This window comes from Callorhinchus milii, unplaced genomic scaffold (genome assembly GCF_018977255.1).
Source record: "Callorhinchus milii isolate IMCB2004 unplaced genomic scaffold, IMCB_Cmil_1.0 Scaffold24, whole genome shotgun sequence".
NCBI classification, from domain to species: Eukaryota; Metazoa; Chordata; class Chondrichthyes; order Chimaeriformes; family Callorhinchidae; genus Callorhinchus; species Callorhinchus milii.
The window spans coordinates 2820065-2847839 of NW_024704765.1; the positions used below are offsets into that span (position 1 = coordinate 2820065).

Genomic DNA, 27775 nt, shown 5'->3' on the forward strand with positions numbered 1-27775 from the left:
TAAGTGCGAGTTGTTGAAATTGTTACTGTGGAAAACTTTCCGCCAGTTCTGATGAAACCGAGGCGAGGAGAAAGAAAGGTGCAGTGAAGTCCAATTAGTAACTCATAGTTTCAACCCATTCTTTGTACAAATATTGTGATTCATAGTATGACTAACAAGTAACTTGGTTGCCCGTTTACAAAAGGAAATATTAATTGTTCAACAAAGAAATAGAGACTAAAATTTTCAGCATAGGAGGCTCTGCCATTGGTATTAATAATAAGAATAATTATTGCATTTGATATAGCGTCTTATCACGTCTTTGAGATTTAAGTATTCTTTAGATCTTCCTCTCCCCTTTGAGATTTGCACAAGATTGTGCTCGACCACACTTTTCGTTTTTCGCTTGTCCAAGCATGCTGTTGATTTTTTTTTAACAGATTTTTTTTTCTTAATTCAATTAAGTAAGATAATTAACCAGGTAATTTGTTGAGCATCCTGTGTGTCTTTATTGTTGCAGTGCGCAGGTTGGACTCAGTGAGTGACAGGAACTACCTGGATCCTAGCAATCTTTTCATAATAATAATAATAATCCATGTATTTGATTTGCCTTATTATGTCGTTGAGACGTCTTAAAGTGCTTCACAGGATATACTGTGAAGTGAATTGACTGTATATTTTGTGGGCAAAACTTAACTTCCTATTTGACATGTTCTACCCCGTCTATGGGCCTTTTTTTTGTACTTCTTACATTGCATTGTATATTGCATTGAACTTTATTTGCCAGTAAACATTCCTGTAAACTAAATCCTGATGTAGATAAAGCTTTGTTTGATAATCTTCTGACCCAGAGACAAGATGCTACCAACCAAGCCATGATGTCAATAGACTTACTTAGTAGGCTCTCCTCGTATAGGATGGTTTAATAAAAAACAAATGTAAGCCACATGGTGACTTGCCTCCAGTTATCTACATACTCAGCAAGCTTGGCTGGTGAACGCTAACTTTGTGGGCTTTTAATTTCAATGGTTAAACACGCATAACTGGGACAGTTGAGCCTATGTTATTGCCTTGGAGTTCAAACACCATGAATAAGACACCCATTTTCTAGATGGCTTTCTCTTACGTTGCACCAAACCAGCTACGAAAAAATAACGAACTTAGTCAAATTTTGCACAAAAAATTAAAATTTGTAAACAAATACATTTTAAACTAAAATGCAGGTCTTCAAATAAATATTGATAAGTACAGGTCTTTACTGTAATAAATTAATTTCTCACTAGATTAACACTGAAGCCTATGCCTCCTTTGTGTGATGTGTTGTTGCCGTGATTGTCTCTCTGGTTTGATTTAATATCTATAGTCCTGTATTCTCCTCCTGGCGCTCACTCTAGATACCTTATGTGCATTGCCAGTGCATGCAAAAGAAAGCTTGCTTGCTCTTCAAGGGTTGCTTTTCTCTGCTGACTCCAGGCAACCTATATTAAAGCTCTTTCATATCGCAAGAGGCCAATAAAATCTTAACTATTCACAGCCTGGGTGCGTAGGCTGATAACTCCTCTTATCCTGCATTATTTACATTTGATGTTTCTTCGGGGCCTTCTTTATAAAGAGCGCTTACTTTAATTTTTGAATCAAAAATTTTCAATCAAAATAAAAAGAACCTCGAGACATCTTGCTCCCAGCAGCAGCTTTTGAGTTGACAGGGATCTCACATCAGGCCAATGTAAATGGTCTGATGTGACGGTCAAAACGACTTTCACTAAAGAAGGATGTCAGCATATTAAAGACCACTTGTGCAGACCGTTCTTGACTACAGTGCCCACTTATTCCAACAAACCCAGGACTTGAAATGTTAGTCAGAGACCAGCTGTTGGTTTGCAGCCAGCTGGACTCTATCCAAGAAGTGGCGAGTGCATACAGGCTTTGACTGTAAACGGTCAAAAGGTGTTTGCCCATGTGTGTCTTTTGTGGCTATTTTGTGTCTGGTCAAGTCAGTGGTTTGGGCGGATTTGTTGCAGGTTTTCTCCCACAATTTAAATCGCAAATAATATTTTTAAAAAATCTTTACTCCTATAAAGCAACAAATTGCATTTATACAGTGCTTTTCATGCACAGTGGATTCCTGTAGTGTAGTGGTTAGTGAGTTTGCCTCGGGTTTGATTCCTGTGTGAGACGAAATCTTAGGCAAGTTTCCTTACTCCATGCGCCTCTCTGTTCACTGAGCAGTAGCTCGGCAGTTAGACAGTTGGCAGATCACTTTCTGGGGGCAATAATCCCCCCCCCAAAAAAAAAATTAAAAAAAATTGGTAACTCAATCCACCGTTTGAGGTGCAACAAAGTGAATTGGATAGGTACTCAAAAAGAAAAAATTGCGGGACTATGTGGGGAATGGGAGACAGAAGAAAGTCAGATAGAGCAAATCTGCAGAAAACAACTAAGCTTCTGTACAAAGTCAACTTGAACGTTGAGCTATTAGCCAATTTCTTGTTTCATTAACTGTATTTGAAAACGATGACTGGTTTATGTTTGGAAGTAAATTGACCTTCTGATCCAGATGAGAGTGCAGAGCTAACATTAGCCAGGTTATTCTGCTGGAAGCTAGGTGATGTATTCAGATCTTAAGGACGGCACCCACAAAAATATGTACTAAATACATATCAAATTGTGGAAACAATTTGCTAATTCGCACATAGAATGAGAGATTCTACACCCACTTTTATATCAACCTCAAGAGTTCGTGGAGTCCTGTAGCTCAGTGGTTAGAGCACTCGGCTTTGCAAGTGAGAGACCTGAGTTCAATCCCAGGCAGAGGGTGAAACCTTGGGCAAGTTTCCTTACTCCACACAGAGCCTAATAATAATCCCTCCAAAACCAAACAATAATAAATTGGTCATTTTCAATCTACGACTGTTTGTGGGACATTGCTGTGCGCAATTGGCTACCGCGTTCGCCCACAAATATACAATCAATTCACTTTACAGTATGTTCTGTGAAGCGCTTTGGGACGTCCTCCCGACGTGAAAAGCACTATATCAAATTCAAGGATTATTATTATTGTAATGTTCACAGGGGTCTACGTCCCTGACTGTCCAGCTCCTTGGGATGTCCTCTCAACTTGAAAGGCGCTTTACAAATGTAACGTATTGTATTTTCCGTTTGCCTCAGGTCTTCCAAGCCTCTCTGAAACTGTTGAAGATGCTGATTACAGACTATGTTCCCAAACACAAACTGGGCAAAATTGAAATCGCACATTGCATTGAGAGAACCTTACCCAATCTTCTCAGCAAGACTGGTGATGCCACAACACATCTTCGCATGACTGCTATGAGTTTTATCCAGGTAAGCAACTCTGAGTTCCTTATGAATGAAGATCCTCACATTAGTGGGTGTAGAGGAAGGCCGTCTTCATAAGTTGAATCGTCTCAGAGAGTGAACTTTGAAGCCTGGGGAACATTGCGTTGATCAGGGTGCTGTTATAATAATAATAATACTTACATTTGATATCGCACCTTATCACGCCTTCGAGACGTCTCAAAGCGCTTCACAGAATATGTTGTAAAATGAATTGACTATATTTGTGGGTCGAAAAGTGGCAGCCAATTGAGCACAGATGTTCTTTGAGCGAGTCATTAAACTGAGGTCATTTAGCATCAATTATCTATGAAACACTTCCAAACTTTTTGACATTTTCGGCGAATTAAAATCCATGGATTTGTTTAAAGAAGTTAGTACATCTATATACAAAATCTACTACCAGCCAATCCCTTGGGACAACAGGATAGAGGTAGACTGAGTCAAAACAAGCACTTAAGTGTGATTTCCCTGCTTTTGAGGCCGGCTAGGGTGAGAGAATGTCTGGAGGGTAGGAGATGTGTGGGTTGTTGAATATTCTGGGGTTTTTTTCTTGATTACCTTTGGGCGTAAGCAAAGGAGATAGAGTGGGAGGATCGGCCTGGTGCATTGAATGGCCTTTACGTATTCCATGGTTTCCTGGATCAGATTAATCTCGAGTCTGGTCTGAACCTGTTTGGAGGTGCTTTAACATTTGACGATCTTTCAATGTTTGTTCCATCAAACAAGGTCTTAAGTATGAACTGATTATATCAAAGTACAGTAGAATTCTTATTTGCACATATCTGTATTGAGGTACAGATGTGAAAATAAAGTTGAGTTTCTATCTTGCAACAATTTTTAGTTGCACATAATGTACAAGGTTCGCAGTTTTACACGAGCAACAAGACACAGACATTTGGAGAGATAGAAAGAGGTGCGTGCACATACACTGGCTCCAGGTTGAAAAACACCAACTAAAAATTTTTTTTGCCCATGTGGGTGGAAAATAAAACAAATTAAATAAATTAAAGAATAAATTAAATAAAGAAAATAAAAACAGTGTGCAGTTACAAAATAAAGTAAGCAATTTTGCATGTTTTTCACTGGCATTCGATGAGAGTTGTGATGTCAAAGACACAGCCCAGTTGATAATTTTTATTCGAGGTATCACCAAACATTTTGAGCTCACAGAAGAATTGGCATCAGTGCAGTCAATGAAAGATACGACAGCTGGAGAAGACTTTTTGGAGGCAGTAAATAAGTGTATCTTAAAATTAGGAGTGGAGTGAAAAATTGGTGAATGCGACACCGATGGAAGCCCAAATCTGACAGCCAAAAATGTTGCGCTACTGAAAAGAATTCAAGATCAAGTCAAAGAAACAAATTCAGAACAGAATATTATTTTTCTACACTGCATTATCCACCAAGAGGTCCTCTGTAAGAGTGTTCTAAAACTAAGCAATGTTACGGAAGTGGTCAACTACATTCGAGCAAGAGGATTAAACCACAGGCAATGTGTAACTCTGCTTGAAAAACTGGAATCCGAGCACACGGATGTTCTGTATCACAAGAATATAAGATGGCTTAGTTTAGGAAAGGTTTTGAAAAGAGTGTAAGAACAGAGATTGATTTATTTTTGGACATGAAACAAAAAGATTCAGATTTCCCACAGCTGAATGATGCGAATTGGCTTTGATTTCGCATTTGCCGTTGATATCATGGGCCACATGAATGCACTGAATTTAAAACTGCAACGGAAGGGGGCCTTTGTGCACGATTTGTATTGCACTGTCGTGTCATTTGTGACTAAATTATTTTATCGCGTCAAGTAGGAAACAGGCTGTTCGCTCACTTCCAACTTTGCGGCAGATTACTGTTTGCGATGAAAGCCTTAAAAATTAGACTTCGTCACTACTTGACTTACATGTCGAATTTTCTCGCCGATTCCAGGATTTCAATTTGATTGAAAATAACCTGTCTTCGGTCTCTTCACCTTTCTATTTGATGTTGACAAAGCCCCATTTGACCTCCAACTTGAACGTATTGACCTACAATGTGATCCATTGGTTGCGGAGCAAATCAAGTCAGTGCCGCTTCCCAGTTTTTACGCCTCTCTTCATGAATATACCTTTCCAAAAATAAAGGCTCATGCCCAGAGGATCCTTGTTCTGTTTGGATGAACATACAAATGCGAAGAGACATTTTCTGTGATGAAATTCAATAAATCAAAACATAGATCTGTGATGACTGATGACCACCTTGCAGCAGTACTCTGCATTGCAACAACGGAGACGATGCCTGTCTTCAATTGTTTGGTTAACGCACAGCAGCACTTTCATTCTTCCCATTGAGTGAGCTTCTCACATTCTCATCAATATGTGAATAAATGAATAAATATCTGCTCAATGAGCTGTTTTTATTTAACCTAATTTTAATGAATGTCAATTATATAGACTTTATTTTATGCATGTACAAGTGTAAGACTTGATTTTGAGCTAATATTAAGCATTTGCATCTATAATAAGTTTGTGGCCCGCGAAGCTTACCAAAACTCGTGAAGTGGCCCACCAGCCAAAATAGTTGCCCACCCCTACTCTAAACTAGCTATGTGAGTTTTGCCAATCTCACAATTTAGGCCCATCTCTTCCTCTGTAAAAGACCTGGTTCTGATCTAAAATTTCCAAGCACGAGGCATTCCAATAGACAAATTGTAGAAATAATAATCAGAATCGCGAGCTTCCGGCAGAACCGGAATCGCGTGGGACAGAGCCCTGTTTCATTTTGTGATTGGGTCACTTTTAGAAAGCCAGCCACCGGAAGCATTGCGCAGAATGTTAACTTCTGTCCAATTCATCATGGGTTGTTGCTCTGGGCGGCTGGCCCAGACTCCTGGGCTCTAGGCATCTGACCCAGTGACTGCTGTTTTGTTTCAAATGCCTTTTTTTTTCCTCTTTGCAAACGTTACAAGCAGTTTTCAACAAGTGCGTGTGTATGTTTGCTTTGCAATGAAACAAAATGTACATTAATAGTGGAGTGTGCTGCCTGGTGTACTTTCTCCTCGTCATCAAGGTTCATCCCAGAAATTCTAATTAGTTGACTAGTCACTGTCGTTTGGGGGTCTTCACAGAATATATTGTAAAGTGGATTGACTATGGGAGAAACGTTGCAGCCAATTGTGCACAGCAGTTGTGGATTGAGCGACCACATTACAGTGGCTATTTGAACGACAACTGAAGATTGAGTAACAAATTAGTTGGTTTTGTTTTCTGGTAGTTAATGTTTTAGCACGCTGGATGCTTTTGTTTGTAATAATAATAATAATCCTTGCATTTGATATAGCGCTTTTCACGTTCGGAGGACGTTCCCAAAGCGCTTCACAGAACACACTGTAAAGTGAATTGACTGTATATTTGTGGGCGAACGCGGCAGCCAATTGCGCACAGCAATGTCCCACAAACAGTCGTAGATTGAAAATGACCAATTTATTATTGTTTTGGTTTGGAGGGATTATTATTAGCAAGTGATGACCACAACGCTACAGTTGTGACAATTTAGTTTCACCATAACTCTTAACATCTGTCTGTACCGATGGCTGAATTCTGTAGACTTCTTGAATTTTATTTTTAAGTTGACTGACGTCCCTGGGGGGGGAGCTAAGATTGGGCTAAACTGTCTCCAAGGGACCTTGTCCAGCGCCTTGGGATATTCTTGATGTGAAAAGTGTTACATAAATGTGAATTTGTTGTTGTTGCTGCTGCTTGGTAATGGAATATCAGATTTGAGTCAACCTTATGCAGCAGTCTCCAAGGCACAGTTGTTGACAGACCAGCCAGCCTGACTCATCAACAGGACTTGGAGAGGCATGACAACCTCTAGCAGCAGGAATTCCTCCCACTCTGCTCCTGTTAACCCTGCAAGACAAAGTTCTAACAGGTAGACTAGTCCTAGCTGGGCAAGCAGCAGGAAGCTTGCAAGACGGTGTTTGAGATGGTAAGATGTACAGCTTTAGCTGGTTAAACTCCAACCCGTACCTGATATTTTCCAGTTAGGGAACCAAGTTGCATCCCTCCAGGAAGTCTGAACACATTCCATTTCAGACACGGAAATTTCAATGCGAGATGGCATACAAATGTGGAGAACTGTCATTTTAGGCTATTCTTAAGCATTTTGATGGTTTTCTGCCTGTCAATCTCCTACTGACCAAAGTTTTTAAAAAATCAAATTCCGCTAATAAAAAATAGGGCTGTGATATCTTGTTTAGGTGTCTGCTCGGTTGGTAGTACTCTGGACACCAAGTTTCGGTGAGTTTGGAAGAGAAGCGAGGAAGGCTGAGGAGGTCAGAGACCGAACTGAGGAGCCATTGGCAGGAGCTAAGGCTTTCGTCTTGATGTCTGACTGGAAAGCAGTAGAATATCAGTGGACCTAGAATGAAGAATAGAAATGGAAAAGTAGCTTTGCATGAGGAAGTTACCCTCATGATTACTGCATGATACCATACAATACAAAGTCTTATCGGGTGGACGTTCCAAGGCGCTGAACAGTCAGGGATTAGACCCGAGCGGGTGGTGGGGAGTTGGCCAAAGGCACGGTCGAAGAGGAGTGTCTTGAGGCGTGCCTTGAAGGAGGCAAGAGAGGGAGCAAGGCGAAGGGAATGTGGGATGGAGTTCCAAAGGGTGGAGGCAGAGAGGCTAAAGGTCCGACCGCTGATGTGCGATGGGCCGGGTGGGGACATGGAGCAGTCTGGAACCTGCTGAGCGGAAGGTGTGATGGGGTCATGGAGGCTGGTGCGGGAAAGGACATGAGCTGCAGAGTTCTGGATGATCAAGAGCTTGTGGAGGGAACAGTTGGGAAGGCTGACTAGCATGGAGTTTGCGTAGTCGAGTCTGGACGTAATAAAGGCATATATGAGGTTTTCGGTGGCTTGAGGGTTGAGGCAGTGGAGGAGTCGGGCAATGTTGCGGGGATGGGGGAAGGCAGAGTGGATCATGGCACAGATGTGGGGGAGAAAGGACAGTTGAGGGTCAAACAAGACACCTAGGTTTCTGACTGGCTTGAATGAGCATCTGTGGATGTTGATGCTGCCAGTGCCTGAGGTGCGGAGGCACTGGTGTGAGAGACCATGATGTGGTCAAGAGGGAGCAGGTAGGTGAGGAAAAGCTGGGGATTGAGCCTTGAGGTATTCCTCAGGTGGCCTTGTGAATACCGGGGATAAGCCATTGGAGAAGTCAAAGTGAGAATGGTGATTCAAGTAGGATTGGACCCAGGAGAGAGCAGTCCCATGGAGGTGGGGAAGAAGGAGAGGCAATTGAGGAGGTGGTTAACAGTACAAAAGTGGCAGAGGAGTCAAGGAGGACAAGGAATCAGAGGGAGCCCTGATCACAGAGAGAAAGAATACGTCAGGAGAGGAAACATTGGCCTATACGTTTTTTAAAGTTTCTAACAAAATGTGCTTTTCTTTGTTAAATGCTGCAAACTAAGACATGCGTCAATGTTAAACTCCTGCCAAAATGGGCTGAGCAAAGTGCTAGTGTTTTAGTTTAACAGGATCGGCACCAAAAAGTATGTTTTAATTCAAATTGCCAAGACTTAGTTTTCTCGGAGACCTCAGCACTACTTTACTCGTCTCCAAATGAATGTGGCTTGCATGGAGCGTTGTAATGGTTTCCTGCGGGGTGGTGCTGATGTTTTGTAATCTCTCGCTTATTGTCCAAGCAGGAGCTGTTGACAATGTGCATCTTGTTGTCTGCTGGCAACACGGGGCACTTGGGTAGCTGCCTTCATGTCCCCCGGCTCTCATGCCTCCTGCAGATGGATTTGCGAGAGAACAATTGCTCGGTCTATTCACTGTTTAAAACTGCGTCCCTGGGAGATTGGTGCTGAAGTCATTGGCAGCTTATTAAATGTCTGTGTTCAGATTATGCTTCCACAATAAAACCAGCAGTCTGGTTTAGTTTTGCTGGCTACTTCTGCAGCCACAGAGCTTCACCAGTTACAGAAGCCCTGTGATTATTAAACTGTTTGAATGCGAGGATTGGGTTATAATTTATGTTGTATTTACGTTACCTGAAGCAGTGGTGTTGTAGCAACCTCAATTTAGACTTAAATTAAAACTGAACTGTGAGATCGGGGAACATTAGTTTGATTATGGAATGCATTGCGGCTGTGGGTGAAACATTCTATTGCATTTTGAAGTTAGGGGTATGGAGAAAAGGCAAGAAATGTAATTTAAATTTCTGATTTGATCCAATAATCTGGCAGAATAGGCTCAGTGGCCTGAATGGCCTCCTCCTTTTCCTGAGTTTCTTTGGTACTGATTGTGAAAGTGTTGAATTTGTTGATTAAGATGCAAAGTTTACAAAGTTGAGGGGTTCTGTAGCTCAGTGGTTAGAGCGCTCGCCTCACAAGCGAGACGACCTGGGTTTGATTCCCGGGTAGGATGAAACGTTGGGCAAGTGTCCTTACTCCACACGCCTCTATTTACTGAGCAGTAAGTAGAAACCCAGTTGTTAGTCGATTGATGGATCACTTTTCCGTGGATAATAATCCCATTAAAAAAAATTGGTTATTACTGTTTGTGTGAAGAAATGTTCCCCCAATCTCAGATGTAACTAGTTCAGTTTCAATTTTAGTCTAAAACTGAAGTTAGGTTGCTGGAGCCTTGGGACATCATCCCAACATGAAAGGCACTATACAAATGTAATTTGTTGTTGCTATAACACCTCTGAGAAGAATTCTTACTCCCAGTGACTGGTCTGCTCCTCCAAGTTATATCAGGCTGACTGGTCTGTCATGAAATTTCTTAGAATAGTACTGGGCTTGGGATCTAGACTACTGAGATGACCAAATAGGATTAACTTGGGAGCGCCACCATCAGCATGAAATGATTGAGCACTGCTACATCCTTCTGCCCACACCCCAGGCACACACGCCTACTCAACTCCACTGGCTGTACCAGTTGGAAATGTGAAGCTTCAGTAACAGTTGCTTATGTCTCTGCATACCAATCAAGGTGGACCACAAGCCTTTGATAAATGAACGGATGTTGACAAACTGACCCCAGGTAATGCTTTCCACCAATTCTCGTCCAAGCATTAGTTTCCTCATTAAACATACAACAGACACACTACACCTTCAGGGTAGTAGAGACACCTAAACAGCACATCTTAAGACATACCAACCACCTTGACGTTCGAGAGGTCTAAGTCCAATGCCAGGTTTACTCATTACCAACTGTTTAATTCAGTCTCCCATGAGGGGTCTTGACAGAGGCATGGCCACTGCGAAGCCAACTCTGCCTCCAGGGTGCTGAGCAGCAGGTCAGTGGAGACTGATGGAGAGAACAAAGTCATTTCTTCACTCCTTGAGAACTTTTTTAGTCTCGTTTCCTTAACGACTTTATTTTAAGAGTGATCATTTTAAATTGAAGTGAAATATTGTGAAGTTGCATTGTTAAAATGACCTTTCTTTTCCTTTGCAGGAAATGGCACTGTTGAAAGAAGTGCGACCCCTGAACATTATCCCGCCCCAGTTAATGCAGCCTCTGAAGTCGCAGGTTCCAGTCCGTTTGGTAATAAATCAGATTGAGTTGGTGGAACGCTTACTGAATGAATTGGGGACAGATAACACTGGCTTCACTGCAGACAACGTGATGAGAGTAAGTAAAAAGAGCTGGAATAAAGTGGGGCTTGCCAGATATAATAATAATAATACTTGCATTTGATATAGCGCCTTTATCATGCCTTCAAGACGTCTCAAGGCGCTTCCCAGAATATACTGTAAAGTCAGTGTAGTGTTTTGTGAGCGAAACCCAGCAGCCAATTGCACACAGCAGTTGTTAGCATATTGGTTGTGTAGTTCAGGAAATGACATAGAAGTCGAGCAAGGTGATTTTAAAATTGTGCGCAACCTGGGTGAGACCAGCACTGTGTGTAGTGATGAGATTGAACAGAGGAAAACGAAATCAGGTTTGCGTACTGAATGGAAATGTATTTGAGGTAACAGAGACTTCGTCAGAGCAGGAGAGAAACTAGGGGTTTTGTGAGGTTGGTTGCTAAAAGCATCACTGCAGCATTCACTTGTATGTAAGAAAGCAAACACAGTTTTAGGATATGAAGTCTAGTGCTCTGGTCAGTGTAGGCAATCTGTCTGAAGTGGATCAATACCCCAAGTTTCAGATAGAAACCAGTCAATCATTTCATGTCTAGAAATGATTTTTTTATTTCTGGCCCCTTGCGCTGCACGCCCCCCGCCCCCCCAATAAATGATACCCTCCCCCGCGGCTGCTATTTTTTAAAAGTATGCTAATTGCGTCTGAGGATCAAGGGATGCTCAGAACCTATCCAGTTCCAAACTTATTTATCTTCAATTAGTTATCTCCAGTTATTTGGTAAAAACAAGTGGTAAACCAAGGCAGCTAAGCAGTTCCTTCAGATTGTCAGGGCATTACATTGGGTTTCCTAACTGTATGATCATTATACAGTGAAACTAGACCTGTCCATAGGAATGAACCCAAATATAGATCAAAGCATCTCAGAATAAGTGGAACATCTGGTCACTTGTTGTACACAAAAATGCATTTGTTATTGTCAGTGCATTGTTATCTCCATCAACAAAGTCAGGCTTTGGAAAGACAAGTTACCCAGAAGATAAATATCTCAGAGTGAGCTCCTCTTTCACTCCAAATTTCTGCACTCGGCTGGTAAATACAAGAAGAGTTAACTGTTTAAGACTTATCACAGGGTAGAGCCTCAAGCGAGTGAAGTGTTGAGCAAACAGTGGCTTGTGTTCCTTTTTGTATGCAATTGTGCTACTATTTATACTAATTGTGTTCTTGGTTTACCTCAAATGACCGACCTGACTGATTGTTTTGTCGATGGCTGAGCTAATGCTTGTTGAATAATGGACAGTATTGAACCCTGAATTGTCGGTTAGCCACAAATGTTCTAAATCCAGACTATTTGGTAATTGCTATGAAGGTTTTTGCAATGTTTCAACATAAGGCATTGTAAACAAAGTAGTTTAGGCAGTAGGGTGCTAATTTGTTTTTAATAAAATGTTTTTCAAATGTACTATAAAAACTAGGAGAGTGCAGCTTAATTCAGAGACTGGAATCCTTGTACAATCAGCCACTAGCAGTCATTAAGTCTTTGGACAAAAAATACAAACACTATATTAAAAAAGATATAACCACTTGAGTGAGATACAGAGTAAGATGTGCCAGGGATGGGACAAACTGCAGAGCCAAAAGCAGAATCCCCCCCTCCTTCCACAATTGACTGGAGCAATTTCCATTTTAAGTGAATAAAATCCTGTTAACATTTAGTCAGCAACCTTCATCAACGCTTCTTCACTGCCTCCACATCTCATTGGTTTGGATTTTAAAATCAATCAGCATCATCTCATAGTTGCCTTTGCACTCTTGTACCAGGCGAATCAAATCTTCGCTCGGAAGCATCAAGCTTCCCTGCTAACTAGCTGAGGCTGTTGTTCTCCCATTCTTTCTTACACACACTGGAAGCTTTTACCCGGATGTAATCTGCTGACTGGCAGAGAGAAGCTGTCTGTGAAGCTGGCTGCAATTAAACAAACCCAGGCAGCCTGGTCTTTACAGTACAATAGGGAGCAGTTTGAAGTGCACTACACCGCGATGGAGAAGAAAAGGCAGAGAGAGCTCACCCTGGCAGAGAAGGTGAGGGTCTTAGAAATGCTGGAGGGAACAAAGATGTCACAGCTGGAGGTGGCTAGAAGAGTGGGGGTGTCTCAGCCGGCCATATCTCGCCTGATCAGGAAGAAAGCTTCCATTCTGGAGGAGTGGCAACGCAACAGCAACCCAGAGCGAAAGAGGCGGAGGGTGGGGAAGGATGCCCATGTGGATGCCGCATTGCTCCACTGGTTTGAAATGGCCAAGGCACAGAATTCCTCCATTACTGGGGAGATGCTCATGGCTAAAGCAAGGGCTCTGGCTGACGCTCTGAATGTGGAGTTTACCCCAACCAGCGGGTGGCTGAGTCGCTGGAAGAATCGAAATAACATCTGCGTGCAGAGGATCCATGGGGAGAACATGGCCACCAGCCCGCCACCAACCGGTGACTGGATTCAAACAACCCTTCTCTCCGTCCTACAAGACTTCAGGCCCGAAGACATCTTTAACTGTGATGAAGCCGCCATGTTCTACAGAGCTGTTCCAGTTGGGAGCCTTTTCTTCAAGCACAGGTTGACTCCAAAAGCAGCAGCTGAGTGCAAAAGAGCCAGGGATCGACTAACCTTGCTTCTTTGCTGCAATATGACTGGGATCGAGAAGGCAAAATTGCTGGTTGTGGGGAAAAGCCAAAATCCACGATCATTCCGTGGCGTCCCATCATCATCCATGCCCATCAGCTACATCTCTGCAACTGGTGCTTTGATGACAGCCCCCGTTTTCATAGAATGGCTTAAAGATTTTGACAGAGAAATGAGGAGACAGAGTCGCAACGTAGCTCTACTGTTGGATGAGTGCAGCGCCCACCCTAGCAAAGTCCAACTGCGCAACGTCAAGCTGGTTTTCCTCCCGTCGAATGCCACATCTCTGGTTCAGCCTCTAAACCACGGAATCATCCAAAATTTTAAAGCGCTGTATCGTCGCCGTATCATCCAGAAGATCTCCAATGTTCTCGACGAGAACGTGGCAGCATCGACCTCTGTAATGGGGAGGACAATCAGCTTGCTTGATGTGGTACATATGATGTCCCGGGCCTGGGAAGAGGTGAAGCAGGTCACTATAGAGTACTGCTTTCACAAGACTATATTTTCCCAACAGCCCAAAGTGTTGGGACAAATGGCATTGGAAAAGGTGACCCCTCCAGATGGGATGACCAAGGAAGAGTTTGATCTGTATGTCGACCATGATTCCGGTATCACCTGTGTTGGAGAGTCAGCTGACGTGGAGATTTGCAGTGCTCCAAAGGGATCTACAGAATGGGAAGACACCGCGGAGGAGGAGGACGTACTCCACTTGCCCAGACTTGAGGAAACAGTGAGAGCTTGTGCCACAATTGAGCGTGTGCTGCAAATGACTGGGGCAGATCCAGAGACCCTGCGCAAGTTTTATGATGTCGAAGACTATGTGGAAAGAGCACTCGCTCTCAGCTTAAACACTTAGAAGAAAGACATTATTGGAAACGCATTGAACATTTCAAAGCAAGCTTACCGTTTTTTAAATCCAGTTGACCCTCTTTTGCTTTATATCTAATGAAAATAGTCCTTTACACAATACCGACCTTCATTAAAGAGCTCTGAGGATAAAACTCAATGATTTTGTACAGTTCAAAAACAACAAAAGTGGGAGGGCAGCGTGAATGGTGGCCAGAGCCTAGAATGTAGGGACTGCTTTGCAAATAGCTTATTTCTTTTCTGAACAGCAAAGAATTTCGGGCTTTTTTGTTATTGTGTATTAAGTGCTATTTGTTGTGAAGGACAATTAATAATAATAATTCTTGCATTTGATATAGCGCTTTTCACGTCGGGAGGATGTCCCAAAGCGCTTCACAGGACACACTGTAAAGTGAATTGACTATATCTGTGGGCGAACGCGGCAGCCAATTGCGCACAGCAATGTCCCACAAACAGTCGTAGATTGAAAATGACCAATTTATTATTGTTTTGTTTTTTTGGAGGGACTATTATTAGGCTCTGTGTGGAGTAAGGAAACTTGCCCAAGGTTTCGCCCTCTGCCTGGAATTCAACTCAGGTCTCTCACTTGCAAAGCGAGTGCTCTAACCACTGAGCTACAGGACTCCACAAATTGACTCGTGGCAGCCCACAGAAAATGATCTGGGGAGTTGGGGTGAAAAATATGCTTGATCCCATCCATTCTGTTTCTTTTAAAAAAAATTATAAATTCAGTTGATAATTTTGGGTGTGAATATACCCCATTTTCTCTCCCGATCACCTTACCCCCACCAATGATTTTGGCATAATGGTTGGGTTTGAGGCCATTCCAAAATCTGTGCTGCCCTCTTGGATTGAATTCCTGTTCGCAGAGCCAGACTTTGAATGGCACTCCGTCAGATGTTGATTGAGATAAGCCAACGTTCTGCACTGAAACAAGAACAGAATCTACAATGGCTGCGCTTGAAGTTTTGGACCCAACCCTTACATCGATTTGGGGGTGTGGGGGGGTAGAGGATGTATTCACACGTTCATTAACTAACATTCAACAAATTCTTTGTATCACTTGGTATGAAAAGATCATAGTGTCACCCAATGGTATTCAATGCAGTTATAGCACAGACAGCCTTGCAGGTTCTGACATACAGCTTGATTCACAGCCGTGTAGAGGTACTAGAAATTCTACAACACTCCCAACAACTATACTAATCTTGTCATTGACAGTTTTTTTTAATGTAATTTGATGCAGTTATAGTCATAAGGGTTCTGAAGAATAGTTTGCTAATGGGGGCGAGGGAGGAGGGAATAAACAGTAGGCAGAAGCCATGGAATAAAATAACTAATTCAGTGCTTTTCCTTGCACTTTCTGGGTAGGCAAACACCTGGTATAGTACTACGATACATTTGAAGTGCAAGTCAGTGTATTCTACTTGACATGGCTACTTAAAACCAGGAGTAGGTTTCTCAGGGTAAACATGGACCAATGGACCAGTGTAAACATGTCCAATTAATCTTGTGTGCACGCCTGAAGTGATTTCTGAGTGTTTTCAAGGTCACATAATTAGCAATTTTTTCACAAAATCACAATAAATTCAGATGAAGAAGGCCTTTCAAGCCCATTTAATCTCATCTTCCCGATTTCCCACCCGTAGAACCGTCCAAATTTACAGCATTGTAGAAGGCAATTCAGCCCAATTATCTACTCCAGCATTGAGTCCCAGCCCTGACCTTAACCACCCTTCTAGTTCCAACTGTTAATTTACCCATCTGTTTAAAGAAATTATCTGCCTGAATTTTTTTCAATAGAAAATTGGTAACTTGATTGTACATCTGCTGATTTCATAGCTGTTTTGTATTGTGAGGCATTGTGCGTTTTGATTGCTACCTTTTGAATATAAAGCTCAAACAAGAACTATTCACTCATGGTTTATGTCTTTTTTTATATTTTCAAGAGCTTTGGTCTTGAATCTTTCAATAATGTAGTATGAAATTATGACATGATGCAAAACAATTTTAAGATAGCAGAATGGACAAACGAGTGGAAGACAACAGGAATTTATATATAGTATGTTTCACATCGGGCAGATGCCTCAAAGCGTTTTGACACAAGCCAATGTGGTCCCATTGCAGAGTGTCGCTTCACATAATATGCTGTAAATAATTCTAATCTTTGCATTCGATATAGCGCCTTATCAAGTCTTTGAGACATCTCAAAGCGCTTACCAAAATATACTATAAAGTGAATTGACTGTATTTTTGGAGGCAAAATGCGGCAACCAATTGTGCACAGCAGTGTCGCACAAACAGTCATGAATTGAGTGACCAAATTATTATTAATTTATCATTTTTTTTACAAGGGATTATTACCCACCGTGAAAGCGATCCACCAATTGACTAACACCTGGGATCCTACTTACTGCTAGGTAAACGGGGGTGTGTGGAGTAAGGAAACTTGCCCAATGTTTCACCCTGCCCGGGAATCAACGCAGGTTCTCTCATTTGCGAGGCGAGGGCTGTAACCACTAAGCTACAGGACTCCACAATGGTCAGCCATTGGAACTACATCAGTTTTAGATCCCTGATGGATTTGAACCCACAACTTTGTGACTCTGAGAAACACAACAGCAACTTGCATTTTGTACAGCACCCTTCATGAAGAATGACATCTTGAAGTGCTTTAAATAGGGTTGATGAGAAACAAGGATCTTGAAGTTGATGTGCTGGAAAGCAGGGAGCCCAGTGGTGACTGGGGTAATGGATGTGGACAGCATGGCTTTACATAATATGGAAGAATGGTAGTTTTCATTGTATTTTTCTCTATTTGTTTTAAGTTTGCAGCTGGAGCTTTGGAACATACTGCCTCAGAGGTCCGAGATACTGCTGTAAGGATTGTCCTCGCTCTTTATCGACAGCATGGTAGTGCCATCTTACCCTTCCTTCCACCGGATGATGCGAATACACGCAGGAACGTTCTATACAAATCACTGTTTGACGGGTTTGCCAAAATCGATGGGAGACCAACTGAGGCGCAGCTGCGGGTATGTCCTGAAACCTGTTAATGTCCCTCATGTCCTCCATTCCACCATCGGTCGCTGCACTTTCAGCCACTACGCCCTGTAACTCTCGATCACTCTTCCTCTATCCCTCCACCTTGCCCCTTTCTTCCTCAGCTTCAGATCGCGCCTGAAGACTTTCCTCCTCGACTGTGCTCCGCCAATGTCAAGCGCTCTGGGATGCAATCCTGCATGAGAGCCGCTGTGTTGTTAATCTTGCTCGCTTTACATGTGTCCAGTAGAACGTGCTTATTTGCAGGCCAGATAACCACATGGCTCAGACACGAAATACAGACAGGTCGGCAAAAATGTTTCAGTTGAGTGCGTGCAATTAGGTTTATGTGAGCACCGTGAGATAGAGAGATCTGGTTTAGTGCATGGAAAGGGAGCAAGCAATGCATACACACAGTTAAAGTCAGAGAGACGTGCACATACATGTACATGCACACCACATGGACACTTAGGGAAGCAGTGGGAGGGAAAGGCTTATGCAATACAGAGGCAATGGGAGGGAGAGAAGTGCATGCTCGCGGTAGTGGTGGAGAGGGAGAGAGAAACACACAAAACCTACCTCTTTGACCTACCTTATCTAAGGCCATTTTTCCTGCTTGGTTTCTGGCATCATCCCTGTACAACGGTTAGACTCTACTCAACATGAAGAGCGCTATATAAATGCTACGTGTTGTAAAGAATTGTTTACCCTGTGTCTGCTCAAACACGCACCCTGAGTTTGTGCTTTCAGATGGGAAATGATATCATTGGGGAAATGAGAAATAAGTTTTTATTCCCAACCTTTTGAATTTCACAAAAGGAGCAAAAGTAATCTTGTTTACATGAAAGAAAGGAATATTCCAAAGAGAAACAGGAAGGTTAGAAGTGGAATAATTGTTGCTAAGCAGGTTGTGGTGTAAGTAGCTGTGTGATGAGTGGTTTATTATAGGCATTTATTGAGGACTGAAGCGGATTTGGCTTCTCTATATTCTTCTCTATACAGCACCGTGAGACATCCTCCTGACGTGAAAGGCGCTATACGAATGTAAGTTGTTTTTGTTGTATCAGGCACAGAAAAAAGCAGCAGCAGGAGAAGCCGATAGACGGAAAAAGGAGCAGATAAGGGCCCTTCAGGAACAGCTGGCGGTGTTGAAAGAGATGCAAGCAGAGGTGCAGGCCGAGAAGGTGTGTAAGAAGTCACATTCTATCTTTGCATTCACTTAGAACTTTGTTGTATGAAAATAGCTCAAAACGTGACCAAGGCTGTTTTTGAGAGACCAATATGTTGGCCCTTCAAATGGACCTTGATGGTCTTTTACGGTCCTGGACATTTCTTCACTCGGTAGTCACCTTGCAAATCTGAACAGAATTGCTTTGGTTTGGGTTTCAAAGTGTAGTGATTAATTTTCTTTGGGTCTTTTGGGGGCTAAGCTGGTTCCAAAGCTTGACAGTATCCAGATAAAATCAATATCCTCTTTGATGGTCTCGGTAGCCCAGTTCCTGACCCAAGCAGGTCCACAGTGTTCCAAAGCACTTTGATGACAGCCTGGCTCGTCGGAGGAATTTGGAGGGGCAGACCAGTCACAGGAGAGAGGGAGCAAAGCTTCTTCCCACTCAGCTCCTGTTAATCCCTGCAAGACAAATCCTAAACAGGTACGGTGATGCGAGCTGCACAAGCAGAACAAATCTTGCCAGAGAGTGTCTGCAGTGACAGGTGATGTGGTTTTAGCTGGCTAAGCTCCAGTGGGTGTCCCCAGCACTCACTCTTGAGATCCCTCAACCTCACCTGTCATCAAACCTCGCCTAATAGTTTCTGGAATTAGGTAAGTAGGCTGAGTCCCTCAGGAGAGAGGCCGCACGCCTTTCCAGAAAAAAGATACGTTTCCATACATCTAAACTGTGCCATGTTTAGATAATTCTATGGATGGCATTGGGTTTACCTGGGCAGGGCATCAGAACTGATCAAAATAAATTCTCACAGACAGATCCTCCCGGTCTCAATCTTGAACCCACCTGGAATATCTCTCTCTGTTTCAACATTCTATCGAGCCAGTTTGTGGTCACGGGGCCTTGCAGTAGCGTTAAAAGAACTGGCCTGAAATGCATTCTGATACCCACATCAATCTGCAATTTGCATATTATATCCCAGTCTCACAAGTTAGACCCCAGAGTGCTAACCAACACTTAAAACTGAAATTCCCTGCAGTAGTTGATCTGAGTTTGTTTGCACATTTACATAAAAATGCACTGTAAGCAGGATTGAATATCAGGAGCAGATGGCCAGACAAGTGAATGTTTCCACCCTGCTGTGCATGTTTAAGCAGTTTAATATTACTGGAGCGGGTGGCTGACCACATGAAGCATTAATAATCAAAATGTAGCAGTGAATTGGATATCCAGCGCCATTGATATTTGCTTATAAAATCCTACGGTGATCAGTCATTAGCTGTTTCTGGAGGACAAGGTCAGCATTGGTGTTGTCACATGAATAGAAATTTTCTACATCAGGGAAAATGCTAGCACACTGAGAGTTTCTCATGTGGGTTTTCATTGCTGTGCGCCACTGCAGTGGGAGCCTGCTGCTTTGATGACATAAGCTTCTGTTTTAACAGCACTACTACACGCAGAATCACAATAAAAATTACATTTGTATGGCGCCTTTCACGTCGGGAGGATGTCCCAAACATGTACCGCTATAAGAAAATATTCAGGATAATATACACTATATAGTTGTTGCATATTGTTGCTGTTTTAGATTTTATAATAATATTCCTTACATTTATAGTGCCTTATTGTGTTTTAACTTGGCGTGTTTTAGACCCTATTTTGGAATTTGGAGATCAGTTGATTTGAAGAGAACTTTCTATTTATTGTTAATGCCATTTTAATAAAGTTATTAGCCTATATATCCACCGGGAAATGTAAAACTGAATGGCAAGCTAAACTTTCCCATCTCCCTCCTCTTCAGTGAAGCCAGTCATCTTTGTGAGACATTCATCCTTTTGAGTGTCATCCTGGAACAGAAGATTGCGGGTTCAAACCCAACATTGGGACATAAAGTCCACACAAGGTTACTCCACAGTTTTTGTTTACCTAGCAGTGAGTAGGAATTGTTAGTCAATTGGCGGACTGCTATCCAGGGGTAAAAATGCATCCCAAAACACCCAACAAACAAAAAATTGGTTACTCAATCTTAAAATTATACAGCACTGAAGGAGGCCATTTGGCCCATCGTGTCTGTGCCGGCTCTTTGAAAAGAGCTATTCAAATCAATCCAACTCCACTACTCTCTCCCCATAGCCCTGTAAACTTGTCCTCCCCAAATAATTATCTACTTCTCTCTTAAAAGTTGTTATTGAATTGGCTTCCACCAGCCTTTCAGGCAATGTATTCCAGATCCCAAACTCGCTGTGTGAAAAGCATTCCTCCTCACCTCCCCTCTGTTTCTTTTAACAACTATTTTAACTCGGAGTCCTCGCCAGTGGAAATAGTTTTGAAAACTTCTATTAAGTCTCCTCTTAACATTCTCTGCTCCAAGGAGAATAATCCCAGCTTCTCTCGCCTCTCCTGATAACTGAAGACACTCATTCCTGGTACCATCCTGGTCAATCCCTTTTGCACCCTCTCCAATGCTTTGACATCTTTCCTAAAGTGTGGGGCCCAGAACTGAACATTCTCGAGCTGAGGCCTAACCAGTGTTTTACAAAGGGTCATCATAACTTCCTGACTTGTGTATTCTATGCCCCTATTTATAAAGTCTCGTATGCCTTATGCTTTTTTAACAGCTTTATCTCCCTGTCCGGCCACCTTCAATGATTTGGTTATATGACCCCCAGGGCTCTCTGTTCCTTCACCCCCTTTAAGATTGTACCATCAGCTTATATCGCCTCTCCTCATCCTCCCAAATTGCTTCACTTCGCATCTCCACATTAAACTTCATCTGCCACGTGTCTGCCCATTTTGCCAGTCGGTCTATGTCCTCTTGCAGTCTGCTACTATCCTCCGCACTATTTAGTACTTTCCAAGCTTAATATCAGCTGCAAACTTGGGAATTGTACTCCCTATACCCGAGTTCAAGTCATTTATGTAGATCAAAAACAGCAGTGGTCCCAATACTGACACCACTGCACACTTCCCTTCAGTCAGAAAAACAACCGTTCACCACCACGCTCTGCTTTCTGTCTCCCAGCCAGTTCTGTATCCGCTGCCACTGTCCCTTTAATACTATGGACTTATTTTTTTCTTACAAGTCCCTTATGTGGCACTTTATCAAACAAATCCACGACTGTGGGACACTGCTGTGTGCAAATATCTGCTGTGTTTCACCCACAAAATACAAAGTCAATTCGTTTTATAATATAAAAAAAACGCATTATACTGCAGATGCTGGAAATCTGAAATAAAAAAAAAGGTCAGGTAGCGTGCAAAACAAAGGTGAAATTATTGAATTGTTATTGTTATTCAGACCATAAACTTCCCCTCCCCCTCTTCTGTGACCATTACTTTGGACTCCACCATCGTTAAGTGCTCTGAGACAACACCCAGCGTGGAGGATGCAATATAAATGCAAGTTGTTGTTGTTGTTACTGGATCATTTGAGTCCCAGACACACCTTTTCTCTCTGGTCTGCCCGTTTAGTTGCAATTCCCCCCCCCCCTTTGTTTTGCATCATTAACACTTCTTTAATCCATTTTCCCCCATTTTCTCCTTTGACTTCCTTGCCCTGCCTCTCCCCTCTTTGTTAGTGCTTAAAAGCCTCTCCCTCCCAACATGCCCTAGTTCTGACGAAGGGTCATGGACCTGAAATGTTGACTCATTTTCCTTTCTCCATAAATGCTGCCTGACCTATTGAATGTTCCCAGCGACTTCTGTTTTTCACTTTATAACATATCCTGTGAAACGCTTTGAGATGGCTCAATGATATGATAAGGCACTATATCGGATGCGAGGATCATTATTTTTGTAGATAGTATAGTCTCTGTTGATAATCAAATGCATTATTATTTATTGTTCTTGCTTTACTTTCATTTATCAAAACACTAATTGAATCATGATACCAAGGTACGTAGTTTTATTTTTTTAATTTTTTTTATTATTATTATAGTTGATGACCTTGCTAAAAATAAAATTTGGTTTGAATGCAGAGCAATTTGTGGGCTGGAATGTGAGTTTTGTATATTTCCATGTTCTGGAAGGTGCAATTATTTTTTTTTGAATTTTTAGGGAAAAGAAATGGAACATGGTAAAGTTGCCCGAACAGGTTGGTGTGTTTTTTAATTCAATTGTTTTAAAAATGTAACAATTGTACTGATGTATAATCCTGAATTAGATTTCTGGAAAATGAGATAGATTGAGCTCATTTGGGGAATTAAAAAACAATTACTCTTTGTCTGTTGAAGAATAGGCATTGTTTTTGCTTTTCAATTTTACTGTCGATGTTCAGAAGCTCAAACATTAAAGGCATGTAAATTGGTGTTGGCTTAGCTCAGTTTGCCTCTGGGTCAGGATGTTGTGGATTGAATCCAAATGTTGCAATGCAACATGTAGTGGAGTACAGGAGAGCTCTGTATTGTTGGAAGTGCTGTGTTTCAGATGAGACGTTAAACTGAGGTCCCATTTATCTTTAAAGATATATGTTAACGATTCCATTGCACTATTACAAAAGAGTTGGGAGCAACTCCCAGGCATCCTGGCCAGCAATCCTCTGGACTAATTGGTCAGTCACTTGATGACTGTTTGTTGGAACTTTATTGTTTGCAAATGAGACTCAATATTTGCCAATACTTCAGTTATCAGGAGAGGCGAGAGAAGCAGGGATTGATCTCCGTGGAGCAGAGGTTAAGAGGAGACTTAATAGAAGTTTTCAAAATTATGAGAGGATTCGATAGGGTGAACAAGGAGAAACTATTCCCACTGGCGGGTGGGGCGGTAACCCGAGGACACCGATTTAAAATAGTTGTTAAAAGAAACAGAGGGGAAGTGAGGAGAGGTTTTTTTCACACCACGAGTTGTTTGGATCTGGAATGTATTACCTGAAAAGGTGGTGGAAGCCAATTTGATAACAGCTTTTAAGAGAGAAGTAGATAATTATTTGGGGAGGACAGGTTTGCAGAGCTATAGGGAGAGAGCGGGGGAGTGGGGTTGATCAGGGCTATGGGGAGAGCGCGGGGGAGTGGGGTTGATCAGGGCTATGGGAGAGAGCGGGGGAGTGGGGTTGATCAGGGCTATGGGGAGAGAGAGGGGGAGTGGGGTTGATCAGGGCTATGGGGAGAGAGTGGGGGAGTGGGGTTGATCAGGGCTATGGGGAGAGAGCGGGGGAGTGGGGTTGATCAGGGCTATGGGGAGAGAGCGGGGGAGTGGGGTTGATCAGGGCTATGGGGAGAGAGAGGGGAGTGGGGTTGATCAGGGCTATGGGGAGAGCGCAGGGGAGTGGGGTTGATCAGGGCTATGGGGAGAGAGAGGGGGAGTGGGGTTGATCAGGGCTATGGGGAGAGCGCGGAGAAGTGGGATTGATTTGGAAGCTCTTTTCAAAGAGCCGGCACAGACACGATCGACCGAATGGCCTCCTTCTGTGCTGTATAATTCTAGGATTCTACACCACACTTGAAAGCAATTACCTGCAAAGCACATTGAGATATTTCTACATCTATATCAAATGCAAGGATTATTATTATAATAGCTCCATGGCCAGATCACTGGAAAAACCTTGGTGAAATGTAGTTATTTAGGGCAATGGAATGCAGAGTTGGAGATTATTTTCGGAAGAGTGAGACAGATTTATTGATGCAAACAAACACTATTTGTCACCGGAACTGTGTGAGGTTTAATGGGCTTGTGCCTTGCTGAAAGGGCCTCCTTATCTTGTTGAATGACAATGATGCACGTGCCATTGTTTAACAGACTGAACGTCCAGTTAAGCTTTCTTGCATATCATTCCCTTTCCATACAAGCTTTCCCCACATCCTGATTCATTCATGTCCATGTCACTGCAAATGCAAATTTGCTTGAGCTCAGCTCTGATTGTTGTACAACAGAAAGCATAATATTTGCTCTGAATCCTCCCCCCCCCACTGAAAACCATCCAGTTACCGAAAGGCTTATCTTAGGCCTTGAAACAGCAGTTCGTTAGGAAACTACTCCTCATTTTAATTTTTTATTTTTAAGTAACAAATTGGCTGGGGTTTTATTCTCGCTATCCACAAACTGCATTTAAAAGAAAAACCTGATTGTGAAGTTGAATTTATAGCTCGCCTGAGCTGACAATGGAACTCTTTCATGTTTTCTGGTTGTAGCTGCTGTTTGCCTCAGTCATGGTCGCTCAGTCTTAAACAAAGCGAAGAACTTTAAATCTGGGGGTGGCCCTTTGGAATCATGCTATTTACAAGTCTTTTAATATAAATGGAAACTTTCAACCGTTAATGATTTACTCTCATCCTTTAAATCAAGCCAGGTTCCTTGTTGAAGTCTGAATGTCTCTGCCCTCTCTGACCCTGTCTGTCTTTGTCTTCTACAAGGAATGAAATGAATCGGAGATGCCAAAATATATTGTGCATGTAGATAGCCAAACTTTAACAAAATTATGAGATGCCTGCAACCAGACAATGCCTAAAAAGATGCTATGATACACAGATGTCCTTTGCGTGACTTATCAAGTTAAGGTCCTTTCTGCCTCTGCCTGTTCTGGTTAGTACCAGCCTCCCAGTGTATCCATTGTCCCGTGTCCAGCTGTACTGATCTGCTTTGCCTTCCCTGAACTGTCTTCATATTGTGTGACTGGAGCTCAGTACAACCAAAGCATCTGCTTCAATTCCTTATACAAAAATGCCAAAAAAGAACAGATAATAGGAAGAAAATAATAGAGCTGAGGGAGGGGAAGAACTTTTATTGCTACACATTGAGTTCTACCGTATTCTTTTCTGACTAAGACTCTAGCCTCCAAGCCAGTCGGTTCTGATCCAGCTGGTCTTCATTCCAGAATGCGCAAAATGAATGATTCTTGAAATTACATCCTTGTTTTTGGACATCTTTCACTGAGTCTTGCTCATTCCTTTCCTTTGTGCCAAACCTCCTGGAACCTCTCTATTCAACGCAGTGAACACTGTAAGTTCGCCATGTCCATCAGCCTGTCAATTGCATTCAAGCCATGAGCTTGTCAAAGTTGATTAAAACAGAAGTTGCTCGGTTATCATTCAGCTTTGTTTCAAACCAAATAGACTGAATTGGAAATCGATTTTTAAAAACTAACAGCCATGGGTTAAATTAAAGACCTATTTTGTGCTATTTCTTAACGGATTGCTTAATTGAGAAATCTCAAGTGAAGCCTCCTCTAGGTAACTAGAAGTGCATTTTTTACATCTCTCTAGGGGACCCTCAGCGGTCACATGAGCTGGTGTCTCAGACTTTGGATTTCTTGAATCGTGGAGTCTGAATGGTTAGGGCACTCGCCTCACAAGCGAGATTACCTAGGTTCAATTTGCGGGCAGGGTGAAACGTTAGGCAAGTTTCCTTACTCCTTTGTTTACCTAGCAGTAAGTAAGAAGCCAGTTGTTAGTCAATTGGTGAATTGCTTTTCTGGGTAATAATCCTTTCAAAAATAATAATAAAATAAACATTCATAAATTAGTCACTCAATCCACGACTGTTTGTGGGGCACTGCTGTGCGCAATTGGCTGCCATGTTTTGCCAACAAAATACACAGTATATTCTGAAACGATTTGAGAGGTCTCAATTACGTGATGAGGTGCTATATTAAATGCAAGGATTATTATTAATTAGGAAATCCATTTTGGAATTCTGCAAAATTGTATGCTTTGATCAAAAGGCTGGAAGGTTTTGTAGACTGCAATGATTGATTATAATCCTTGCATTTGACGTAGGACCAAGGTCACCAAACATGTCAAAGTACTTCACAAGCAACTGCTGCCCTGTAAAGCTTTTGCATAGCTAATTACTGAGAAGTATATACTGACTTTTTTTGTAAGCAAACATATCTTTTTTTGCATGCCAAAGTCCCTCTAACAGCCATAAATTGAATGAAGGAGTAAATTAATCTGGAGAATTGTTAGCCAGGACACCGGGAGAATTATCTTTCTCTCTTTCAATAGTTCCGGGATCTTTAACGTCCATCTGAGGGCAGGTATATGGGACTTTGGTTTTATGTCTCATCTGAAGAGTGGCATCTCTGACAATGCAGCTCTTGCCTAGTGCTTTGCTGATGTGATGTTCTCCATAGCTCGAAAGGTTCAATATTCTGATTTAACTTACTTGATCCAGAGGAACTACAACCACGCATTTACATTATTTTCTTCACAAGGACAAGGTTAGACAATAGGAACACTAGAACTGGCCACGGCATTACTCCAGACTAGCAAGAGTCAAGCAGGGATTCCTGATAATTATTATCCAGATACCACTGCCGGTCAGAGAGAGATGAGGGTGTGGATGTCAAATGAGGACATGGATCGATAATGAGGAAGTTCGCCTTTTGCCTCTCACGCCATTGAATAGCTTTCCTACACTCACTGCCTGGGTTCCCACACGAAGAATGATTGCTTGAGCTAGCCACAGCTACATGAATCACCATTTATTGGAGAAGAAGGGAGTGGAATTGGTGGGGGTGCGGGGAGGTATACAACAAAAGCTTTTGTTAAATGATAGAAAGGAAACGTTCTAAACTGACCGTAACATTAGGCCTTTATCCAGGCAGCCCAGGTAATTAATTGCAAGTACAGAATGTTTCTGAGGTTCCAGCTGGAATTAGTTTTGTATAAGGATTTTGGCTGTGCTTATCCTCCTAAATCTTTTCAAGTACTGAGCAATGAAAGCTGCACACCTTGACTTCCAATGGCTATTCATCTCCCCCGAGAGCCACTGGACAAGGAGCTCACAAGAGCATGCTCTCGGCACACTGTCCTAAACACTGTCCTAAATGTTTCCTACAGGATTACTTGCAAAACTTTACCTTTCCAGAACTAGTCTGTATAAATTATTTATTGGAAAAGTGATAGAGCATTGCCTTAGGATGTACTCAGTGTCAATTTACTGGAATGATTTCTGGTGTCAAGGGCACAAATTATGATGAAATAATGGAAAAGCCTGGATTGAATTTTCTCAGGTTCAGGAGATTGAGGGGTGATCTCAAGGTATATAACATTTTAAGGGGATTTGATAATCTGAATAGTAAGCAACTGTTTCCTTTAGTGAGAGAATTGAGAACTAAAGGCCATCGTCTTAAACATAGAAACCGAAGTAGGCCATTCAGCCCCTCAAGC

General features: G+C 42.2%; 1 protein-coding gene across 4 annotated transcripts in view; it reads left to right on the forward strand.

Annotated features, from left to right (window-relative positions):
* cep104 (centrosomal protein 104) overlaps positions 1 to 27775 on the forward strand; it is an 83557-nt gene that overhangs the window by 15567 nt on the left and 40215 nt on the right. For all 4 annotated transcript variants that reach the window (XM_042343548.1, XM_007897797.2, XM_007897799.2 and 1 more), the window contains 5 exons: positions 3148 to 3321; positions 10793 to 10969; positions 17292 to 17498; positions 18573 to 18689; positions 22728 to 22764. In XM_042343548.1, the coding sequence (XP_042199482.1) occupies positions 3148 to 3321; positions 10793 to 10969; positions 17292 to 17498; positions 18573 to 18689; positions 22728 to 22764 (712 nt within the window). The remainder of the gene's footprint in view (positions 1 to 3147; positions 3322 to 10792; positions 10970 to 17291; positions 17499 to 18572; positions 18690 to 22727; positions 22765 to 27775) is intronic.